The sequence below is a fragment of the Symphalangus syndactylus genome, chromosome 8 (assembly GCF_028878055.3).
Source record: "Symphalangus syndactylus isolate Jambi chromosome 8, NHGRI_mSymSyn1-v2.1_pri, whole genome shotgun sequence".
Classification (NCBI taxonomy): Eukaryota; Metazoa; Chordata; class Mammalia; order Primates; family Hylobatidae; genus Symphalangus; species Symphalangus syndactylus.
Window position 1 is genome coordinate 86307529 of NC_072430.2, and position 24463 is coordinate 86331991.

Sequence of the window (24463 nt, forward strand, 5' to 3'; positions counted from 1 at the left end):
GTAGAATCTCTAATCTCTAAAGACTCATGTAACAGGTTAACTGTCCTGATGGAGGCGAACTTATTTAATATAAGTTGTGGGTGTTTTATTATCTCTACATCAAATTACATCGAAACTATTCTCTTACTCTTGTTGTACTGCCTTTATTTGATGAAGTTTTTGTTTCTTACTGATGTATTTGGGTTTCTCTGAATCAGCAGACATGCCTTCATATTTTGTAGAAGTCTCATCTAAGATGGAAGGGTAATGTGGGAACACAGGAGCCTTCTGAATGAATCCCATGTCCAGAATGATGAGCTAATATCTTTGAGTTAATATTAACTTGACTGAATTTCTATTGCTAACTCTACAAAAATTTCCTGACATGAATCAAAATTAGTGCATGGCTTCCAAGACCACTCACTGCCCAGGAGACTGAGGCAGGAGGATTTCTTGAGCCCAGGAGTTTGAGGCTGCAGTGAGCTATGATCATGCCATTGTACTTCAGGCTGGGTGACCCAGCGAAACCCTGTCTCAAATTAAAAAAAAAAAGAGTTATTGTAGAAAATGCCAAGTTCTAAACACTTTTTATATATTGACTCATTTAATCCTCCTAACAGCTCTTGAGAGAGAGACTATTTTTGTGATCCTCACTTTATAAATGAGCAAACTGAAACACAAAAAAGATTAAATCAATTGTACAAGATTACATAACTAATAAGGAACCAGAATTGAACAAGATAGTCTAGTTCTGGAGTCCTAGATCCTAACTGTATATTATGCTCCTGGTGTGTAATGTACTGCCTCTTATGTTTTTGGCTTTTCTTAGTGTGATGATTAATTTTAGGTGTCAATTTGACTGGATTGAGGGCTGGTGAGGTACTGATTTTGGTTATGGCTGTGAGGGTATGTCCAGAAGAGATTGACCCATGAGTTAGTGAACTGGGCCACCCTCAATGTGGGTAGGCAACATCCAATCAGTTAGGGATGTGGGTAAAGCAATGCAGGCAGGAGAAGGGAGACATCTGTCTTGCTCAGCTTTTTCTTTTGGCCTCTCTGTCTCTCTCTTCCTGAGTAGACACCTTTTTATCCTCTGCCCTTGGACACCAGACTCCAGGTTCTTTGACCCTTAAACTCTGAGATGCAGTAGCCACCTCCTGGGGCACTCTAAGGCCACTGGCCTCAGACTGGGGCTGCATTCTTGGCCTCCTTGGTTTTGAGGCTTTCAGACTCAGATGGTCACACTAACGGCTTCCCTCAAAGCCATGCTACCAACTGCTTCTTCATCTTGCAGACGGCCTATGGTGGTGAGACTTTGCCTTTGTGACAGTGTGAGCCAATTTTCCCTAATAAATTCCCTTTCATATATATTCTATTGGTTCTGTCCCCCTGGAGAACCCTGACTAATACAGACACTGATGCCAGGAATGGTTCTAGAGGAACAGTATTTTTAAAATGAATTTCCTTAATTGGTTTTGGGATTTCTGGAACTGACTCCATAATCTGATTAAACCTAAATAGTCTTTGGCATGAACTGTTTATAGAGATACACAAAATAAAGGCACTTGATGCTCCTAATTCACCACTTTCAGGAGGTAAGGAGTTTAGTGACTCTATGCATACCTTCAAACTCTTGTGGGAAATCAAGGAATGATAATGAAGTTAGTTGGGTTCTCTTAATATCACTGGACAAAGTGAGGAAAGAAAAAGATGAGCTCAGGGATTCTGACTCCCAGCTCCAGATGCACATACATACCCTAAAAGTTTCTAAGTGTGTCCTGAAGGAGAATCTCCTCTTCTTTAGCCATAGGACTTAAACTGCTGAAAATCAAACACAAGCCTTCAGCATGCCATCGGCTGAGTTACAAAGAAAGGTGAACTCTCAGCCTTTACTGGTATCTAGTGTTAAAGTGAGGGCATTGGTTGGGGGAAAAAAATGGAATTATCTAAATGGGGATGGGGATGTGTGGGATGACCCTGATGGAGCTGGGGGCATTGAGCTCGTAAATTCTGAAGAGTATTTTTTGTCAAGGTGAGGGTCCTCTCCACCCCCAGAGGCAGTGGCACCCCCACCCACAATGGTATCTCCTTTCCACCCCTCTCTGGGATTAACTGCATTGCTGGAAAAAAGAGTAATGGTCTCCCCTACAGCAGTTGCCAGGCAAGACAATGCTGATTCTCCTCGAGAAGACAGATGAATCCTGGTGGTGATTCACCCCCACCACACCTCTTTGCTTCTAAACCTGTAATTAGACTCAAATCCCAGAGGGGAGGTTCAGAGTGTGACCCACAAGGAGGTGCGCTATACTCCAAAAGAACTACTTGAGTGTTCTAATTGATACCAGCAGAAATCCAAGAAACATGCATAGGAATGGACATTAAGGATGTGGGATTGTGGTGGAAGAAACATAAAGAATGAGGACAAATTTATTGATATGAGCCCACTAAGCATATATTCTGCATTTAATATTGCAGCTCAAGGAGTGAAAAAAGGCACTTAAGTTTATTTGGCTGACTGGCTGAAACATGGATCAAAAAATAGCCCAAAAATAGCCCACCCCATGAGTGAGCTGGGGATGCCTGATCTACCTTGGTTTCATTTAGAGGAGGGAATTAAAAGGCTTAAGGAAATTAGAATGCTACAGTGGACTTGTCACATGAAACCTACTCACCCACACTGTGAGGGTCCAGAAGATATACCTTTCACTAATATTTTAAGAAATAAAATTGTGAGGGGAGCACCAGCATCCTTAAAGATCTCTGTGATTGCTCTTCTCTGCATTCCAGCACTTACAGTGGGAACTACAATCGCTCAATTAGAAAACAAATGCAATAGGAATAACTGGATCCCTGGGTGTCAGGGGCCAAGTGATGGCACTCAAATGTGAAAGGCAAGGTGGGCGTAGTTACTGGAATTAACAGCAGAGGCAAAGCAACAATCAGAATAATCTGACTTGTGTAGACCTCCAGCATTGGCTAATTAATCATGATGTTCCTAGAAGTAAAATAGATGGGAAGGTTACTATGCTCTTACTTGAACTGTAGAAGCACAAAATCTCTGGGTCAAGTGAAGACAAGTCTAACTCAAATCATGATAACAGGGAATCACTACCCCTCAATCAATTTCTAGACTTGAGCCAGTTTACAGACCCAGAGCCCTTAAGTGAAGGGGAGACCAGGTCCTGTTGAGGAAAGACCCTGGTGCACTACATAAAATTTATACTGTTAATCTTTGTCCTATACTTCCCCAAAGGGACCTCTGGCCTTGTATCAGGGAAAGGAAAATAATCAGACTTTTCAGGGATGACTGGTCACTGGCTCTGAACTGACATTGATTCCAAGAGACTGAAAACATCACTGTGGCCCTCCAGTTATAGTAGAGGTTAGGGGAGTCAGGTGATTAATGGAGCTTTAGCTCAGGTCCAGTGGTCCCCGTACCCATAATGTAGTCATTTCCCCAGTTCAAAATGCATCATTGGAATAGACAGACTTAGCAGCGGGCAGAATCCCCACATTGGTTCCCTAACTAGTGCGTGAGGATTATTATGATAGGAAAGGCCAAATGGAAGCTATTAGAACTGCCTGTACCTAAGACAATAGTAAATAAAAAATAAGGTAGCATTCTTGAAGGGTTTGCAGAGACTAGTGCAACCATCAAGGACTTGAAAGATGCAGAGGTGGTGATTTTCACCATATCCCCATTCAACTCTCCTATTTGGCTTGTACAGAAGACAGATGAATCCTAGAGAATGGCAATGGCTTATTGTAAGCTTAACCAAGTGGTGACTCTAATTGCAACTGCTATACCCAATGTAGTTTCATTCTTGAACACATTAACACATCTGGTGCCTGTTACGCAGCTATTGTTCTGGTAAATGCTTTTTCTCTATACCTGTCCATAAGGCCCACCAGAAGCAGTTTGATTCACTGGCAAGGCCAGCAATACACCTTTGCCCTCCTACCTCAGGGGTATGCCAACACTTCAGCACTATGTCATAATCTATTTTGCAGGGATCTTGATTGCTTTTCCCTTCCACAAGATATCATCCTGTTCACTTCATTGATGACATTATGTTAATTGGACCTAGTGAGCAAGAAGTAACAACCACTATGGATTTATTGACAAGACGTGCATTGTCAGGGGGTGGGAAATAAATGCAACTAAACTTCAGGGGCCTTCTATTTCAGTGAAATTTCTAAGGGTCCAGTGGTGTAGGGCCTGTCAAGATAACCCTTCTAAAGTAAACGATGAGTTGTTGCATCTGGCCCCTCCTACAACTGAGAAAGAAGCACAATGCCTAGTGGACCTATTTGGATTTTAAAGGCAACATATTTGGGTGTGTTACCCTAGCCCATTTACTGGGTAACACAAAAAACTGCTAGTTACGAGTGGGGCACAGAACAGGAAAAGACTCTGCAACAGGTCCAGGCTGCTGTGCAAGCTGCTCTGCCACTTGGGCCATGTGACCCAAGAGCTGTTTGGAGCCTTTGGCAGGGCCCTACAGGTGAATCACAATAGAGGTCTTCAGGATTCTGGAATGAGGGCTGGCATCATCTGCAGATAACTACTCTCCTTTTGAGAGATAGCTCTTGACCTGCTACTAGGCCTTAGTAAAAGGTGAATGCTTGGCCTTGGGCCAGCAAATTACCGCGTGACCTGAACTGCCTACCATTAACTTGGTGTTATTTGGCCCACTAAGCCATAAAGTTGGGGAGACCCAGCAGTATTCTATCGTCAGATGGTAGTGGTATGCACATGATCGGGCTGAAGCAGGTCCTGAAGGCACAAGTAAGTTACATGAAGTAGCCCAAATGCCCATAGTCCTCACTCCTTCTACACTGCCTCCTCTCTCCCAGTTTGTACTATGCCTTCATGGGGAGTTCCCTACAATCAGTTGACAGAGGACGGACGAGAGAATACATGGTCCAGTGGTTTGGCTGGATGGTCAAGGACTTGGAAGGAACATAATTGGAATATTCATAACACAGAAATTTGGGGGAGAGTTATGTGTATAGACCTCTCTGAGTGGGCAAAAATTGTAAAAATATTTGTGTTCCATATGAATACTTACCAAAAGGTGACCTCAGCAGAGGAGGGTGTTAATAATCAAGTGAATAGGATGAGCCATTCTGTGGATACCAGTCAGCCTCCTCCTCAGCTACCATTGTCATTGCCCAATGAGCTCATGAACAGAGTGACCATGGTGGTAGGGATAGAGGTGATTCATGGGCTCAGCAACATGGGCTTCCACTCACCAAGACTGATCTGGCTACTGCCTCGCCATAGACTGAGCACTCACAGACCAACGGTGAGCACTCAGAGACCAACAGTGAGCCCTAATATGGCACCATTCCCCAGGGCAGATTGGTTCCATTAGACTACTACCCATTAGAAGGGGCAGCATTTTGTCCTTACTGGCAAAGACCTTACTATGGATACGGATTTGTCTTCCCTGCATACAATGCTATTGCCAAAACTGCCATCTGTAGATTTACGTAATGACTTATTCACTGCCATCCTATTCCACACAGCATTGTTTCTGACCAAGGAACTCACTTCATAGGGAAAAAGTGCAGCAATCAGCTCATGCTCATAGAATTCACTGGTCTTAGCATGTTTCCCATTATCCTGAAGAAGCTGGCTTCTACAGTACCAGCTAGGTGACAATATTTTACAGGGCTGAGACAGATTTCTCCAGAAGGTTGTATATGTTCTGAATCAGTATCCACATATGGTACTGCATAGCCAGGAGTCATAGGTCTGGAATCAATGGGTAGAAATGGAAGTGGAACTACTTACCATCACCCCTAGTGACCCACTAGCAAAATTTTTTCTCACTGTTTCTGCAACATTATGTTCTTCTGGCCTAGTTCTGGAGGGAACTTTGTTCCAGAGGGAGGAATGCTTCTACTAGGAGACACAAAAATGATTCAACTGAACTGGGAATTAAAACTGTGACTCGGCTGCTTTGGGTTCCTCATGATTCTTGAGTCAACAGGCTAAAAAGGGAGTTAGGGTGTTGGCTAGGGTGACTGATCTAGGCTACTAAGGGGAAATTGGCCTACTGCTCCACAATGGAGATAAAGAATAGTATTTCTGGAATACAGAAGGTTCCTTAGAGCAACTGTTAGTATTACCCTCTCCTGTGATGAAGGTCAATGGGAAACTACAACCACTCAATATAGGCTGGACTATGAATTGCCCAGACTCTTCAGGAATGAAGGTTTGGGTCACCCTGCCAGGCAAAGAACCATGACCAGCTGAGGTGCTTACTGAAGGCAATACAGAATACAGAATGGGTAGTAGAAGACATGTATAAATACCATATACAGCCATGTGGCCAGATACAGAAATGAAGACTGTAATTTTTATAAGTATTTCCTATTTTGTTAAGAATACATTTGTATGTATATTAACATGTCTTAAGCAAGTATCTTTGTTTTCTTTTCTCTTTCTCCTTTATCATGTAACATAAGATTTATTGACTTAATATCAGCATTTGAATATTGTTAATTTTATATCAGATTTGAGTTGCAGGAGATCAGAAGAGTAAGCAACACTCATGAACTTTATCCTTTCTTCTGAGGATGGGATTAGTACATGTTGGCTTGTAAACAGGATAGTTTTACCATGTTGGACAGAATTATGACCTTTTAACAGTCTTCATTTGGAGATTAGGTGTGGTTTAAAGAGGTGCATAATGGGTGCCAAGCTAGCAAGGGGTAGACTTGTGATGGGTAATTTTAGGTACCAACTTGACTGAATTGAGGGATGCCTAGATGGCTGGTGAAGCATTGTTTTGGGGTGTGCCTAGGTGACTGTTTCCAGAGAAGATTAACCCATGAGTCAGTGGACTGAGACAGAAGAAGACCTACCCTGAATGTGGGTGGGCACCATCCAATCAGCTAGGGGAGCAGCTGGGACAAAGCAGGTAGAAAAAGGGAGACACTCAGCTTGCTCTGGCTTTCTCTCTCTCCCTTTCTGAGTAGGAAACTTCCATCACAGAAGGGGCTGTTTATCCTCCTTACCTTGGACATTCAGCTCCAGGTTCTTCAGCCTTTGGACCCTGAGACTTGTACAAACAGCCTCCCAGGAGGGGGGTGGTCTAAGGCCTTTGGCCTCGAGCTGGGGCTCCACTGTTCACTTTCCTGGTTTCTAGGCTTTTATATTTGGACTGAGCCAAGCCACCAGCTTTTCTGGCTCTCCAGCTTGCAGATGGCCCATCATGGGACTTTGCCTTTGTGACTGCATGAGGCAATTCTCCCTACTAAATTTCATTTCACATGTATTTCTTATTGTTTCTGTCCCTCTGGAGAACCTTGACTAATCTGATGATATTTTATAGCCAAGTTTTCCACCTCCCATGAGAAGGCACGGCGAGATAGAAGAAATAAATATACTTATTTGTGAAAATACATTATTCAATACTGGACATCAGCCATTCTTAGCTAATTAATTATCGGAGTGCTCCTACTAGTCTAGCATAGTTAACTATTAAGTAAACTGATAACAGTAAAAGATGATGTAGGAAAGCGGCTCTTAAAAACCAGACTTTTTCCAGGAAGAAATAACTTAGCTAACCTTAAACTGAATTATGTAGAAAACAAGTCAATTTCAAATCCAACAAAAACAGTACAGTAAACCGTTTATGTTCTGAGAGAACAAAATAAATGCCCACTTATTAACTAAGATGAACCCTAAGGTTAAGGAAACAAATGTTACTTCCAGGTTGAGTGTTGAGAGCTTGACTGTCATGGGAACTTCCTAAATTCCTACGGCTACAAGAAAAACCACATTCTTGCTAAACTCCCTAACAATAGGAGATACCAGAAAAATTGCAGACCCTTCCTAACTGATTTATAGCCCACACCACTACAACTTTCAGAAGACTGAGGGCCAATCTTACAAACATTCTTTACTGAGAAGTCACTAAAGATCTCAAGCCAGTTTTGGCCAGCTTACAGAGACTGTCCACAAACTCTTTGTATCCCATGTTTCTTTAAAAGAAAGAGCCAAATTCCTCCTCATTTTAATGCTAAATCCCCACCCCAAAATGAACATGGGATGTACATTACATATATGTTTACCCATTAGGCATGTGCTTGACTCTGCTCATAAATATGTATAGCTTTTTCCCCAAACCTGCTAAATATGTATGCCTCTATTGTGTGATACAGACTCTGTGAGGCATAAAAACCCAACTACCCTTTCCCTCTTCGAAGAGAGAGCATCTTTCCTACACACTGGAGACTGTCTCTTCCCAATTTGCAAACTGATATTGCCAGTAAAACTCACCTTTCTACTATTTGGACAACCTGGTGGGTTTTTGGATGATACATTTCATCCCTGCCATTCACTCTCACTATAATATATACATGTTCTCAAAGATATCTATCCCTTAGGACAAATGGTAGAATTAAAGTAAAAGATAATTTTTTTTTAATTTGCACTACCTTTTTGACCTTTTAGAAAAGGGACAATCTAAGGTGAAAACAGGTGGACCAAGCTTTATTGTAGAAATGACAAAATTAGCAATTAGCTGCTCAAAGAAAATTTATTGGCACTCGATAAAGACAAATGCCACAAAATGCCATTGAAACAGATATTTGAAAGCACAAGGTGCTGATGTAGCCACTAGATGAATGTGTTCGGTAGCAGTTGAGCCTGGTGAATTAAGTTTACAGCTGTTATTTATGTGGCTCATGATGCTTATTGAGCAATCTGCAAAAATGGATTCCCTTTCTCACACAGGACAGGGTAGATTTCCAGCAAGCATATCAAAATCTCCAAGTCTTTTGGTCAAATTAGAGCTGCCACCATGCATGAGGTTTTACTTAAAGGTGTTTACTGATGGATAAACTCACACTTCTGTGAACTGGTTCTTGCTTCTGAAAAAAAAAAAGGGTACTTATTTTAATAATTTAGAGAAAATGCTGTAAAGAAGTTATGAAAAAAGTGTGATTCTCATTTATAATCAGCCATGATTGTAAAAAATTACTGTGGTAAAATTATGAAGAGAAACATAATTGGCATATTTTCCTTAATTTTTAATATACTTTGCTTTTGCTATTGAAACTTTTGTGATTCTTGTATTCATCAGTGGTAATCTTAAGATGATTCATTTTTCTTTATAACTCAACTTATTTTTTACTCTACTTGAATTGTTGCCTGGATTCCTATGGAGTCCAGCTCTAGTTGTTATCAACTACAGCAGACACTCTCAGAATCTAATGAGAGATTATCTAGAAACCTATTAATATTGTCTGCTAACAAATAGTACGCAAATATTTTGATGTAGAATTTTATTATGTAAAGAAATGATATTCTATCTGTGATTTATTTTCAAAATAAAAAATAAAATCACATTTCCTTTTCCTTTATCCACAGAAAATATCTTTCTCTTATTAAAAAATGTTGAAATATGCTAACAACAACAACAAAATTTCTGACTGAATTACAGACCTGGAAGGGCTAATGCTGTCACACAGGTTATAACATGATATGATTTTCAGGTGGAATTGTGCTCTATCATTCCTTAATCTCCTGAAATGGCATCAAGAAAATTATTAAGTCTTGTGTGCATGTGTGTGTATGTGTATGTGTGTGTATATCTGACAAGTTATAATCATGCTCAATATAATCCTATTTTTTGTAATTTAATATAAATATCACAAATAATTTCTTTAACTCCTAAGCATTTGGTAAACTCATAAGCATTAAGATGAACTATAGAAGGACAATTGTGGCTACATGTGGGTTTTAGAACAATTCTAAACTCATTGAAATTAGGTTTCTTCTCTTTACTATTTACCAGACTTTATATTGATTCCATCTCCAGTTTAGTAGAGTTATGGAAATACAGTTTTAAGGAAAGAATATTGTACATTGAAAAACATATACTGAAACATAAATGCTGAAAGTTATACCATAAGAATTAGTTATATTTATTTATTTGCACACAAATGTGGCATGGATTTTTTTTCCTGTCATAATAGATATAATTGCAATTTTTTAATTATTATACTTTAAGTTTTAGGGTACATGTGCACAATGTGCAGGTTTGTTACATATGTATCCATGTGCCCTGTTGTTGTGCTGCACCCATTAACTCGTCATTTAGCATTAGGTATATCTCCTAATGCTGTCCCTCCCCCCTACCCCCACCCCACAACAGTCCCCGGAGTGTGATGTTCCCCATCCTGTGTCCATGAGTTCTCATTGTTCAATTCCCACCTATGAGTGAGAACATGCGGTGTTTGGTTTTTTGTCCTTGAGATAGTTTACTGAGAATGATGTTTTCCAGTTTCATCCATGTCCCTACAAAGGACATGAACTCATCATTTTTTATGGCTGCATAGTATTCCATGGTGTATGTGTGCCACATTTTCTTAATCCAGTCTATCGTTGTTGGACATTTGGGTTGGTTCCAAGTCTTTGCTATCGTGAATAGTGCCGCAATAAACATACATGTGCATGTGTCTTTATAGCAGCATGATTTATAGTCCTTTGGGTATATACCCAGTAATGGGATGGCTGGGTCAAATGGTATTTCTAGTTATAGATCCCTGAGGAATCACCACACTGACTTCCACAATGGTTGAACTAGTTTACAGTCCCACCAACAGTGTAAAAGTGTTCCTATTTCTCCACATCCTCTAGCATCTGTTGTTTCCTGACTTTTTAATGATGGCCATTCTAACTGGTGTGAGACGGTATCTCATTGTGGTTTTGATTTGCATTTCTCTGATGGCCAGTGATGATGAGCATTTTTTCATGTGTTTTTTGGCTGCATAAATGTCTTCTTTTGAGAAGTGTCTGTTCATGTCCTTTGCCCACTTTTTGATGGGGTTGTTTGTTTTTTTCTTGTAAATTTGTTTGAGTTCATTGTAGATTCTGGATATTAGCCCTTTGTCAGATGAGTAGGTTGCGAAAATTTTCTCCCATTCTGTAGGTTGCCTGTTCACTCTGATGGTAGTTTCTTTTGCTGTGCAGAAGCTCTTTAGTTTAATTAGATCCCATTTGTCAATTTTGGCTTTTGTTGCCATTGCTTTTGGTGTTTTAGACATGAAGTCCTTGCCCAAAATGTGGCATGGATTTTGTATATCAACACAATAAATGTCATAAGCTCTGAGTGATACAACTAAAATAACAGTAAAGACAGTATTGGCTAAAATTGTTAATCATAACAAAGAGATATGACACAGAGAAAGAAAAAAAAAATCTATAATACTCAATAAGGACCATCTGCTAAGGTTCCCGTTAAACAAATGGGAGGGAAAAAATGCATACCTTGGATGAAGAGGATTGGTGGAATTTTCTGGAAATAACTTCTAATATCCTGACTATATCTAACTATGAGTAAACATCTCAGAGTTACTCCAAGACAGATGAGCTTCACAGACCACCCCTACTTTCAAATTTAGTAAAGAGTACATCATCTGATAACTCATCTTCCTACCAATCCAGACCCTTTCTTGTCCTAGTGCTGCCACCCTTGGGAAAACATTTTATCATCACCAAGCCAGCTAATAATCTCTATGGGAATGCAGGCATGCTCCCTTTACCTTCCTTCTTACTTTTGTTGTCCATGCAAATACAGTGGACAGGAGACACACACACACACACACACACACACATACACACACACACTCTCTCTCTCTCTTTTTCATACACACACCCTCACACACAAAATATCACTTAAAATATCCTTAAGTTCTGCTGCTGTCAGAATCCTTCCATCAGTAGATTTTGAGCACACTTTTTGCTCTGGAGGGAAGTTTAGAGAATTTAACTAAACCAACCCATCATAATTAACTTCTAGAACATGATACAGGTTACTGGTTTTGAATTTGGGCAAAATAGATGAAAAGCCCCACCTTTTCAAAAATTAATTTTGTGACATTAGACAAATAATTTAGGTTCTCTGAGTGAGCTTCACTTTTGTCAGGCTAAAATTCTTGCCTTGTAGGGTTAGCTGTAATTTTTTTTGTATAGATGGTCAATGGGTGAATAAATGATAAAAAATTTCACTCCCAAATTCATAATTTTCAACATTTAAAAATAAAAATATCTGTGAGATATAACTAATGAGCACATTTGTAAGCTCATTGGATAAACTGTGCTAAGATTAAACAGAAGTAGATTTGATGAAGCAATTATGCTAGTCTTTGGGGTAAGGTTTCACAGGAAATTCTTTCCTCTTTCTGTCTTTACTCCTACCGCATAGCTATACCATATAATTTTGTGTGCTATATGAAACCATGAAAAGAAATGAGAAAGTTAGATTCATTTGTAACACATGTATACACCTGTGATGCTGGAGACTTACTTCGCTGCCTTGGACCTAAGTTCTCACCTTGGATTTAGATATGATAATATCTAAATTGTAGGGTTATTTGTCTGACTAAACAGGATAGTGACTGTAATAAAACTCAGTGTATTTCCTGGAACATAAAGATGTAGTTAGTAGAATATGAACCTACATTTGATTTGGCATTAATGCCAACATAATTACAAAGATCATTTACCGTACATAATACACAATATTGCATTTTAAGATGTTTCAAATACGAACAATATATAAAGTTTAATTAGTGAACTATCATAATATATTAAAATACTATGTTAATCATAAGGCAAATTTGATCTTTTAATAATGTTAATACTTTCCCACCAATTTTAAATGTTTCTCTTACTTCTAGTGAAAAACACTTCTAATTTTGTTTTTAAATTTTTTAACCAGTGATATAAAACTATTCCCATTTTTTGTTTCCTACTGAGAAAATTTATGAGCTTTTCTAGCAAAAACATAATTTAAATAAACCGTAAAATGTTAAAAATATAAGCAACCATCTAACTCAGTAGCTCGTGATATTTTCTAATTACAAATATAGGTCATAGGTACAGTGATTAAGATTTTGAAAAATGTCCTGAGGGTAATGAGGAAATTAAATTTTTATAGGAATTCTAATGAAATTGAAAATAACAGACAAACCATGATCAACCCAGACAATATGCAATATTGCATATTATGTATGGTACGTGATTTTTGTTTGAAGAACTATAGATGTCATTTTAGGGAAACCATCAGGCTTTTGCTTTGTTGAACTGATTAATCTTTAGACCAGAACTAAATTGTTCTGAAAAATTGGGAGTATTTTAGAAGCAGAATGAGAAGAGAGATGGATAGAGACCTGGAATCAAGAGCAACGGAAGCCTCTAAGTTTTGGAGAGAGAGGAGATGAGTGGTGACAAAAAAAAGGGATTTCTGTTCTTGAAGGTGTAAAGTTAAGACAACAGAGCTTCCAATAATTTGGAAGTATTTTCAGTATTTGGAGCCAGGCTAATTATTGGGGGTATATAACAAAGTCTTGAGTCTGTCCTTGGTGTGAGCATTACACATGAACCCAGTCAAATTCTAGTCACACATCAAACTCCTACTAGATGAGAGTGGCACTAGAATGAGAGAACTGTCTCTGAGAGCTGTTCCATACCTTGTACCCAAAGACTTAGCTTACTCTGCCTCATCATCTCTGTCCGACAGTGCAACATCCAACCCAATACTCCCTTCCCCATTATTACCTCTACTTCCCAAATTTCCACACTTCTTGTCCCAGAGTTTTCAGAAGCCACAAAACTCCCAAGAACTCTTGCATGCATTACTCATATCGCAAAGTACAATTAGAGCAAGTGACTAGGTTTGAGGTATCAGAAAACATAGCAAATGCAGACATAAAACATGAGGAGAAACTTTTGGGGAACAATCCTTACATTTAGTTTGCCCTTTTGTGATTTATCAGATTTTTAAGGTCATTTAGCTAACAAACAAAAACATAGTACAAAATAGTGGGTAATACTATTTCATTTATGTGGACTCACCATTAGTATCAGACTTCCACAAAGTGGAGCCAACTTTCCTCTAATCTAATCTAATTTCTGGAGGCACCAGAAATCTGATGCCGAACAGCCCATGAGTTCTGCTCTCAAGAAAAAAAAACGACAGGCATTTGTTTGCACTGGTACATAGGGGGTCTCTGTAAATATTTTTGTAATGACTTAATTAGTGGTTCTCAACCTTTTGTCAAAATCCACGGTTTTTACATTTGTAACATACTCCAATCATATCTCATAATACACAGTGGCTCTCATTGCATAGAGAAATGGTGCATACCCCCAAAGCAGAATGCCAGAACCTCAATAAGGCATGTGTAGTTAAATGTCCTCTCCACCTCCACTCTTACTAGAACTCTAATTTGGGCAGGCCTCCTGCAAATGCATTTCTCACTTCTTATTTTGAGAATGCAAGGTAGAATATGATAAGCAGTCTAACTACACTACAGTATGAAAGAGACAGCTATGTTTATAAAACTAAATGATAGGCTTCTTGGAGAAGATGGCATTTTAATTGAATCTTGGAAGACAGGTAGGATTTTAATAAGCAGAATGGAGGAGAGGGCCCAAGAAGAGCATTCTACGAGGAGGGAAGAACAAAACCAAAGGTAGAGAGATAGGAAAACACAGGAGTAGCTAGACTTCGAGTTGTGTGAAGAGTAACCTTATGTTCCAGGACCAGTCATGACCTTGTCCACGGATCTTCCCAGGAGTAGAGAGCAAACATTCCAGGGTACAGCAGTATGAACCAAGATAGAGATATCATGCGGGATAGACACAATGGAACTATCCCATCCCTAGATGGATATAACTACAAAGGTTCCCATTGCCATTTCCTGACTTCAGCCTGCCAAGGTGAAGCTGGCTCAGATTTAGATCTGTACTTGGCTTGTCCTGACCACGAGCTGGTATTTCCTGCTCTTCCCCTACATGTCCTGTTGCACTGATTTAAATGCATGAAAGTGTTCTACCTAGACCTTCCTCTGTGAACTGGAGAAAGGGCATGTTGAACTTTAAAAAAATCAAGTAGTCCAGATAGTGCTGATAGGCTGCCCAGGTTGAAAACTTTTGAGTTATACCTTTGTAATAAAGGAATGAGTGAGTTAATGGATAACACACAAGCACACACTCACCATTCAAACAATTAGTTAAGCTCTTCTAGGGTTAAGTGACTCTGAATATCGTTTCTTAGAATTTCATGATTCTTATCTTCTGAAAGTTCCACTCTATCAAATGCATACTCCTGCTCTATTGTACTGCTAATGTGATGTAGAACATGACCTGAAGACAAAGCTGAAGAGGTTAAATTGGAAATAGGAAGAATAAAGGAAATATATAATATAATAATTAATTTAGTTTACTAATAATTTAAAATATATAAAATTACTAACATGATCTCATTTAAACTTCTAATTACATTTTGAACCATAATTAGAGAGAGAATGATAGCAAGCTCCAGTTTTTATTTCTGAAAGACTTTGTTTTCCTCTGTTTGATTATTTGTCCCTTTTGAAATCTAAAATGTACACGTATATTCTATCAGAATTGCTTAGGATTCAGTTCTGGGAACTTAGAAGTTATAAAGTGAAGTAAGCTTTACACGAAGGGTTTAAAAAGATAGTGGAAAGGAATAGCAAATATTTTATGAACACATACCTTATAAATACAACTTTTTAAAGTAATTCAATACAAAGTAACATTGACATGTTTTCATTACTTTCAAAAAATCAATTTTTACTTTCTCTAAGCAACAGATGTGGACGAGTGAGGCCCACTGGTGAGTACTAATAGAGATTGCTGGCAAATAAAAAAATGTGCTCAGAAAGCTCACAGAGACCCGTGAAATAAAACTACAGATGAATACCACAGGGGAATGTAGGTCTTTGAGAGTCACTGCTCTGTAACTAGTTTGGGTGGGGTGCCAAGGCTAACACTGCTATTCATTCTCCCTGAGCAGCTTGTTATCTAGCAGTCCTAAAGGTGATTTGAAAATATTCACTGAAAAAGCCTCTCTAAGTGTCCACAGAATCAGAGCTTGGGGATGGAGCCTGAAGCCATTCAGCCTTATTTCCTGATGACGTCCATGGACGCAGACCTAGGTTTTTCATAGAGAAGCAAAGGAGGAATATAAAGATGGTACTCAGATTGATTACTTATTTATTGTTCCAATAACAACTTTTTCACATGCTCTGAAACCAAAAGGAAGACTTGGCTTGATTCAAACTGTGATACTTTTCAGAAGGAGCAAGAGAAACTCTTGAGAGTCAGTCAGGGGAGGGTAAAACAACTGTTTCTTGCATTTATTTTTAAAGTTCTCTGCATTACACACTGAATGGAAAGAAGGGCAAATTCACTATTTATACTCTGTTACAGTCCTCAAGTTTTTAAGCTGGCTTTTATAATCCGTTAAGTATTTTCTGGGAAGAAATAGTTTAAATAATTCAATTAACACCTTAAGATTGTCCTACACGTTGCATAAAACAGAACAGGTTATCTCATTTGTTTTTTATTTATTTTATTTTATTTTATTTTATTTTTATTATACTTTAAGTTCCGGGATACATGTGCAGAATGTGTAGGTTTATTACAGAGGTATACACGTGCCATGGTGGTTTGCTGCACCCATCAACCCATCATCTACATTAGATATTTCTCCTAATGCTATCCATCCCCTAGCCCCCCACCCTCTGACAGGCTGTGGTGTATCATGTTCCCTTCCCTATGTCCATGTGTTCTCATTATTCAACTCCCGCTTATAAGTAAGAACATGCTGTATTTGGTTTTCTGTTCCTGTGTTAGTTTGCTGAGAATGATGGTTTCCAGCTTCATCCATGTCCCTGCCAAGGACATGAACTCATCCTTTTTAATGGCTGTGTAGTATTCCATGGTGTATATGTGCCACATTTTCTTTATCCAGTCTATCATTGATGAGCATTTGGGTTGGTTCCAAGTCTTTGCTGTTGTGAACAGTGCTGCAATAAACATACATGTGTATGTATCTTTATAGTAGAATGATTTATAATCCTTTGGGTACATACCCAGTAGTGGGAATGCTGGGTCAAATGGTGTTTCTAGTTCTAGATCCTTAAGGAATTGCCACACTGTCTTCCACAATGGTTGAACTAATTTACACTCCCACCAACAGTGTAAAAGCATTCCTATTTCTCCACATCCTCTCTAGTATCTGTTATTTCCTGACTTTTTAATGATCACCATTCTAAATGGTGTGAGATGGTATCTCATTGTGGTTTTGGTTTGTGTTTCTCTAATAACCAGTGATGTTGAGCATTTTTTCATATGTTTGTTGGCCACATAAATGTCTTCCTTTGAAAAGTGTCTGTTCATATCCTTCACTCACTTTTTGATGGGGTTGTTTGCTTTTTTCTTGTACATTTGTTTAAGTTCTTTGTAGATTCTGGATATTAACCCTTCGTCAGATGGATAGAGTGCAAAAATTTTCTCCCATTCTGTAGGTTGTCTGTTCAGTCAGATGATAGTTTCTTTTGATGATAGTTTCTTTTGCTGTGCAGAAGCTCTTTAGTTTTGTATAAAGTGTAAGGAAGGGGTCCAGTTTCAGTTTTCTGCATATGGCTAGCCGGTTTTCCCAACACCATTTATTAAATAGGGAATCCTTTCCCTATTGCTTGTTTTTGTGAGGGTTGTCAAAGATCAGATGGTTGTAGATGTGTGGCATTATTTCTGAGGCCTCTGTTCTGTTCCATTGGTCTATATATCTGTTTTGGTACCAGTACCATGCTATTTTGGTTACTGTAGGCTTGTAGTATAGTTTGAAGTCAGGTAGCATAATGCCTCCAGCTTTGTTCTTTCATTCGGATTTCCCCATAATAAAAAAATATCTTTTTTGTTGCTCAGTTTCCTCCTGAAATATGTCTTTATTAACCATACTGAAACACCTCAATGGATATAAAACTATGCATTTAATTTGTATCACATGATGCAGTTCCACATTAAATCACTTAAATTCAAAGAAAAAATAAGCTTCTAATCTTTTTTTTCTGAAAGTGATAAAACATACTTGATAAATGTTCTTTGAATAACAGTATTTTAAATACACTTAATTTAGTAATCACACATTGTTTTTCATTTCTCTTTTGAAACAACTACAAAAGCTTACTTTGTGTGTCTTGATGAGCTGATACTGTGAATTATTAGCTGATCTAGTTTTGATTCTACTTGTTTGTTATCACAGGCTTATGCCTATTTAGACAAGGTGACACAAGGGTTGTTACTAAGCTACCCCAGAAACAAAGGCATCCATCCTTTGTCTTCAAATTCAAAAGCCACATCCATGCATGGCTAAAAGGTTTTTGGAAAATACTTAATCAAGTTCTACCTTCCCATTCATACTTCCAGAGGAGATCCAGGTTTCTCACTCCCTGGACATGGATCTAGGTTTTCCCTAAGAGAAGCAAAAAGGGGTATGAAGGTGCCATTCAAATTGGAGGAGGGAAAAGTTTAACTCCTTACCCTTCCAGTGACGTATTTTTCACCCCCTATGAAACTAAAAGTAAGGTGTAAGGGAGAAAAGAGTTGGAAGATTCAAGAGACTTAGACAGTTATAGTCTCTGAGACGGGACCTGCTCTCTGAGTTTGGCCATCCCTGTGCATTTTGAGTCATTTCCGAGGGAAAAGCAAGAAAGAATTCTTAGCAAAAGTCAGGGATCCAGGGGTTAGAGAAGATCTTTGTCATGTTCCCTTATCAGCATTCTGAACAAGGTGGGTGTTCTCAGTGTGCAAGGAATAGAGGAGGGGTGGCTGTGTAGAATGTCAGGACAGGAGAGCCTGAGAAAGTGCCTGCAGTATTCAGTCAACCCCAGTGACTCTGTGATGTGAAGAGCAGCCTGTCCTTCAACCCTGAGAAGTACAATGAGGAAAAGAAAAGAGAGCAAGCAAGCTGTGGAAAGCAAAGATGTGGGGGCCTGCTGTGGGGAAGCAAGGGGTCAGAGTCAGAAGGTGATACAAGCCAAAAACCAATGGGGGCTGTCTGTCTGGAAAGATGAGAGAGAGGCCAGAGGTCAAGCAAGGACCTGATGCTCATCTGAAATCCATTAATACCACAGCGTTAGTCCGCAGGGACTGCAATGCCATCTAAAGAAGGAGGAAAGAGACGTCAGAAACCCTGGATTACCCTCGCTTACTCTGATTCAGTCAAAACACTTAAATGATAAGCTTATATTTTCTTCAAACAGGTAGCATGGGGACATAGCTAGAAACTATGTTTGGTCACAAAGAAATAATGAAGGGTATGTTATTTATGCATCTGATTTGTGGCCTAAGGATATGATATGTACAGACTTAAACAAAATACTAATATTTAAAAAATATCTGCACAGCATTTGGATTTTTTTTTTTCTGTCTCATGTTTTCTGCAAGATCCAGAAAACTCCTGCTGAAACAGAACAACATTTGTGTTGTCACGGATAAATTTTAAAAAGCATCTTGTTGAGTGGAAAGCAATTCATAAAGGAATACATATGGCACAGTTCCATTTATACTGTTTTAAAACAGACAAAACTAAACTATACATTGTTTAAAATTATACAAAGAGGGATAACAGCTAAAAAAAATGATTATCACAAAATTCAAAACAATAATTAGTTCATGAGTGGGAAAGAAGGAAATAAATGATTAGAGAAGGCATAGAGAGAACTCCAAGGGCATGGCAAGATCATGTATTTCATATTTTCGGGCCTAGATGGTAGGTTTTCTACCTCTGTCCTTCCTTCTTCCCTTCTCCTCCTTTCTCTACCCCCTCCTCTCTCTTCCTCCCTCTTGCTCTCTCTCTCTCTCTCTCTCTCTTTCTTCCCCGCCTACTGCAGATAACCATTTGAATTTCTCCTTTGTGCCAGTCTCTGTTCAAAGAGCTTGGGATACATCAGCGATGGAAACAAACATCCTTATTTTAATGAACCTTATTTTTAAGGGGGTGAAACAGATAATAAAAATGAAGCATAATAGGTCAACAATCTCTCCCTGCTCTAGGACTAGGGAGATGTTTTTGCGATATCTGTGAAGTAGAGCTTAAGGGTTAATATGATGATGACCAAACATCTGGAATTCTCTTCAAAGCCCTGATGCTTAATTAATATTCCAAAGCTCTAAACATCATATGACCCGCTTATTTTCATCTCAATGCAATTGTAATAAACTTTCATCTTCAGCATATAAGACTAGAAGTGGTAGGTACTGGAAAATTAAAATGGTAATATTTGATACTCAGTGACTTTAAAATTGATCACTGTGTTAGTAGATGTATTTTAATAGCTTATCATTATTTCATTTTATGCAATATTTCATGTATATAAATGAATTATAGATGCATATATAAAGCACATATGTTAGACATAATCGTAATCATAATGATAAAATGAACTTTTGTGTGTCTAGTGCCCAATCTAGGAAGTAAAATTCTACTTATTTCTAATAATATGAAATTCTGGGTTGAAAAATTCTTATCTTTAAGAATGTTGAATATTGAATATTGTATATTGCCCTCACTCTCTTGTGGCTTGTAGGGTTTCTGCTGAGAGATCTGCTGTTAGTCTGATGAGCTTCCCTTTGTAGGTGACCTGACCTTTTTCTCTGGCTGCCTTTAACATTTTTTCCTTTGTTTCAACCTTGGAGAATCTGACAATTACGTGTCCTGGCGTTGATCTTCTCATGGAGTATCTTAGTGGTGTTCTCTGTATTTCCTGAATTTGAATGTTGTCCTGTCTTGCTAGGTTGGGGAAGTTCTCCTGGATAATATCCTGAAGTGTGTTTTCGAACTTAATTCCATTCTCCCAGTTTCTTTCAGGTACTCCAATCAATCGTAGCTTCGGTATCTTCGCATAGACCCACATTTCTCGGAGATTTTGTTCATTCCTTTTCATTATTTTTTCTCTAATCTTGTCTGCATGCCTTATTTCAGCAAGATGGTCTTCAAACTCTGATATCCTTTCTTCTGCTTGATTTATTCAGCTATTGATACTTGTGTATGCTTCATGAAGTTCTTGTGCTGCGTTTTTCATCTCCATCAGGTCATTTATGTTCCTCTCTAAACTGGTTATTCTAGTTAGCAGCTCCTGTAACCTTTTATCAAGATTCTTAGCTTTTTGCATTGGGTTAGAACATGCTCCTTTAGCTCAGCGGAGTTTGTTATTACCCATCTTCTGAGGCCTACTTCTGTCAATTAATCCATCCCATTCTCTGTCCAGTCCTGTGTCCTTGCTGGAGAGGTGTTACGATCATTTGGAGAAGAGGCATTCTGGCTTTTGGAATTTTCAGCGTTTTTGCACTGTTTCTTCTTCATCTTCATGGATTTATCTACCTTTGATCTTTGAGGCGGAGGACCTTTGGATGGGGTTTTGTGGGAGGTCTTTTTTGTTGATGCTTCTGTTGTTGTTGCTTTCTGTTTGTTAGTTTTTCTTCTAACAGTTAGACCCGTCTTCTGCAGGTCTGCTGCAGTTTGATGGGGGTCCATTCCAGACCCTGTCACCTAGGTATCACCAATGGAAGTTGCAGAACATCAAAGACTGCTGTCTGCTCCTTCCTCTGGAAGCTTCAGCTCTCCTGTATGAGGTGTCTGTTGACCCCTGTTGGGAGGTCTCTCCCAGTCACGAGGCACAAGGTCAGGAACCTACTTGAGGAGGCAGTCTGTCCCTTAGCAGAGCTGGTGCACTCTGCTGGGAGAGTCCCCCTTGTTAGGGTCAGTTGCTCTCTTCAGAGCCGGCAGACAGGAAAGATTAAATCCGCTGAACCTGCGACTGCAGCCGCCTCTCCCTTCAGGTGCTCTGTCCCAGGGAGTCGAGAGTCCTGTCTGTAAGCCCCTAACTGGAGCTGCTGGATTTCCTGCAGAGATGCCCTGCCCAGTGAGGAGGAATCTAGAGAAGCAGTCTGGGCACAGCCGCTTTGCTGCGTTGTGGTGAATTTTGCTTAGTCCAAACCTCTCAGTCTCCTTCACACTGTCGGGGAAAACTGCCTACTAAAGCCCAGCAGTTTGCTTATTTTGTGCAACACTGTGTCCTTCATTCCTGTGGTGATTAGTTAAATTTTAACAGTTTTATGGTGTTCCATAATATGCACATACTACAGTATATAAATCAATTTTACTGTTTTCTTCCACTTTATTTTGCAGTCATGAACAATGCTGCTATGAATATTTTAGACATGTCTTTGATGCATATGCACAAAAGTCTCTGGGGTAAAAATACAGAAGCAAAATTGTCAAGAAGTATGGCACATGCATCTTTAAATTTCCTACAGAATGCCAAGTTGTTCCATGAAATGATTATATAATTTTACCTATACACAAATAATGTGTAAGAAAACCAAAAAGCCTGGCATCATTCTTGATTCTTCTCTTCAGTTTGTTTCCTACATCTAATCTGGTAACAAATCCTATCAGTTCAGCTTTCAAAATACCTGTATATCCAGAATCCGATCTCTTTTTGCTTACCCTCCTTCTACTCACACATGCTGCCACAATCTTTACACATCCAGAAATTTTACACCCTCTCAACCATTACTACCTGGTCTAAGCTCCCATGTGTCTCCTGGGTTATGAACAACAGCCTTCTTTCTGATCTCCTTGTTTCTATTTTTACTACCCAAACAAAGAACACTTTCCATTCTGTAGCAGAGTAATCCTTTTGAAACTTCAGTTCTGATCAATCAACATTTTTTCTCAAAACTCTACGTTTGCTTTCCTGTCTTCCTCGGGCCAAAACCAAAGGTCAGGCACCACATTGCCCACCCATCACATTGCCTACATTATTCCCACTTGTCCAATTTCTTCCTGCTTCACTGCCCTTCTTGTTGTTTCTGGCATGTCAGGCAAGCTCGGCCTCCTATATAATGTGGTAGCCAATCCCTTTTAAAAATTTGTTACCCCCCACCCTCCCAGACCTCTCCATGGTTCTCTTTCTAACCTCCATTGTGTATTTATTTAAATTATTTCTTCCTCAGAGAAGCCTTTCCTTACCAGTTTACTGTATAGAAATTATCCCCAATTTCCATAGTAACTAGATTTTCTTAATCTGGTAATGTCTTTATTTTTCTTTATTTCTGAATAGTTTTGCTGGATTTAGAATTCAGCATTAGGGATACCCCTAGTTTCTATATAGTAGCCTTATAACCCTTATTTCTAGAACACATGGCAGAAACATAATAAATAATAGTTATAGTAATAACAGCTAACTCATATAGTGCTTAGTACTCTAGACACTTCTAAGCAAATTATATTAATAAACTCATTTAATTCTCTTAAAACCTATGGTGAAGAGGAATACTTCCTGCTATAGTGATATAAAGAAGTCTAGGTTTTTCTCTTCATAAAAAAACAAGTGCAAAACTGGACAGCATTAATAAAAACAACCATTCAGTGACTCTGGAAATCAACCAAAGGGACATAATAATTTGAGAAACATTTATTCTTAAAAAATTTTTGGACATTCAGGTAAAAACAGCAGGAACCTGTGACCTTCTTGCCTGAAGTTACTCCCACTCCTCCATCTTCCTCTCCATCTCTGACCTGGGAATGGAAGCAAAAGCCAACTTTCCTCCCGGATATGGTAGAATCAACTTGGAATGGGAAGGCAGCAAGTAATTCTGGTTACTTGAATATAAAATGGTGAATCCACTTAGACTAGATGAGAAAAGCCCCAAGCTTTGTCAGCCTAAGGTTGGGGTTCAAGTTGGGGTAAAGGGTAGACCAGCAGGATTTAACGGAAAAATCCTAGAAATTAGAGAGCCATAGAAAGGCCATTTATAGTCAGTTTTAAAATTGATTTCAAAAAATTCAAGACAAGTTTTTTAAATATGTTTTTAAAATTAAAGAAAATAATTTTGAAGAATTAAAGGAAAATGTGCTAACAATGAATGGAAATATAAAATATCAACAGAGAAATAGACATTATAAAAAGAGCCAAATGGAAATAATAAAATTGAAAAAAGTAGCTGAGATAAAAAGTTAATTCAGTGAAATCAACAGTAGGATTGAGGTGGCAGAGAAAGAAACAGTAAACTTGAAGATAAATCATTAGAAAGCAGCCAATCAAAAATGAATGAAGAAGGAAGGAAGGAAAGGAAGGGAAAAAAGAAGAAAGAAAGAAAGAAAGAACAAAGAAATTGACAGAGATCCAGAGCATCCAGGATGATTTCCAGAATCCTAAATTATGCATAACAGGATCCTCAGAAGGAGAGAACAGAGAGAAAGAGGCAGAAGAAAAACATTGAACAAAATGACAGAAAGCTTCCTAAATTTGATGCAAATTATTAATTTATGGATTTAAGAAGCTCAATGAACACTAAGTAGAATATTGAAAAAAAAGACCTAGAAATATCATCATCAAATTGCTGAAAGTCAAAATAAAGTCTAGAAAACAGAAAGAAAAAGATAAGACTCTGTACATACAAGGAAGCAACAATACAATTTATATTTCGCCAACGCTATCAGAAACTGTGGAAGCCAGAGGCAATAGAATTACACATTAAAAGTGCTAAAAGAAAAAAATCATTCAACAATTCTAAATCAAGTAAAATTATTCATAAATAAAAGTAAGATACAGACATTCCCAGATTAAGAAAATCTAA

The 24463-nt window shown here is 38.6% G+C and overlaps 1 protein-coding gene across 14 annotated transcripts in view; it reads right to left on the bottom strand.

The window, feature by feature from the left end:
- The window catches only part of PDE1A (phosphodiesterase 1A), a 481643-nt gene that overhangs the window by 22308 nt on the left and 434872 nt on the right, over positions 1 to 24463 (bottom strand). For 5 of the 14 annotated variants that reach the window (XM_055289919.2, XM_063645619.1, XM_055289922.2 and 2 more), the window contains one exon: positions 23284 to 23402. The exons of 3 other annotated variants lie outside the window; for them this stretch is intronic. In XM_055289919.2, coding sequence (XP_055145894.1) covers positions 23305 to 23402 — 98 coding nt within the window. In that variant the 3' untranslated portion in view covers positions 23284 to 23304. Of the gene's footprint in view, positions 1 to 8471; positions 8871 to 9442; positions 9515 to 15081; positions 15152 to 23283; positions 23403 to 24463 lie in introns of those variants that run through there. 6 more of the 14 variants (XM_055289923.2, XM_055289927.2, XM_055289926.2 and 3 more) reach the window with 3 other exon arrangements.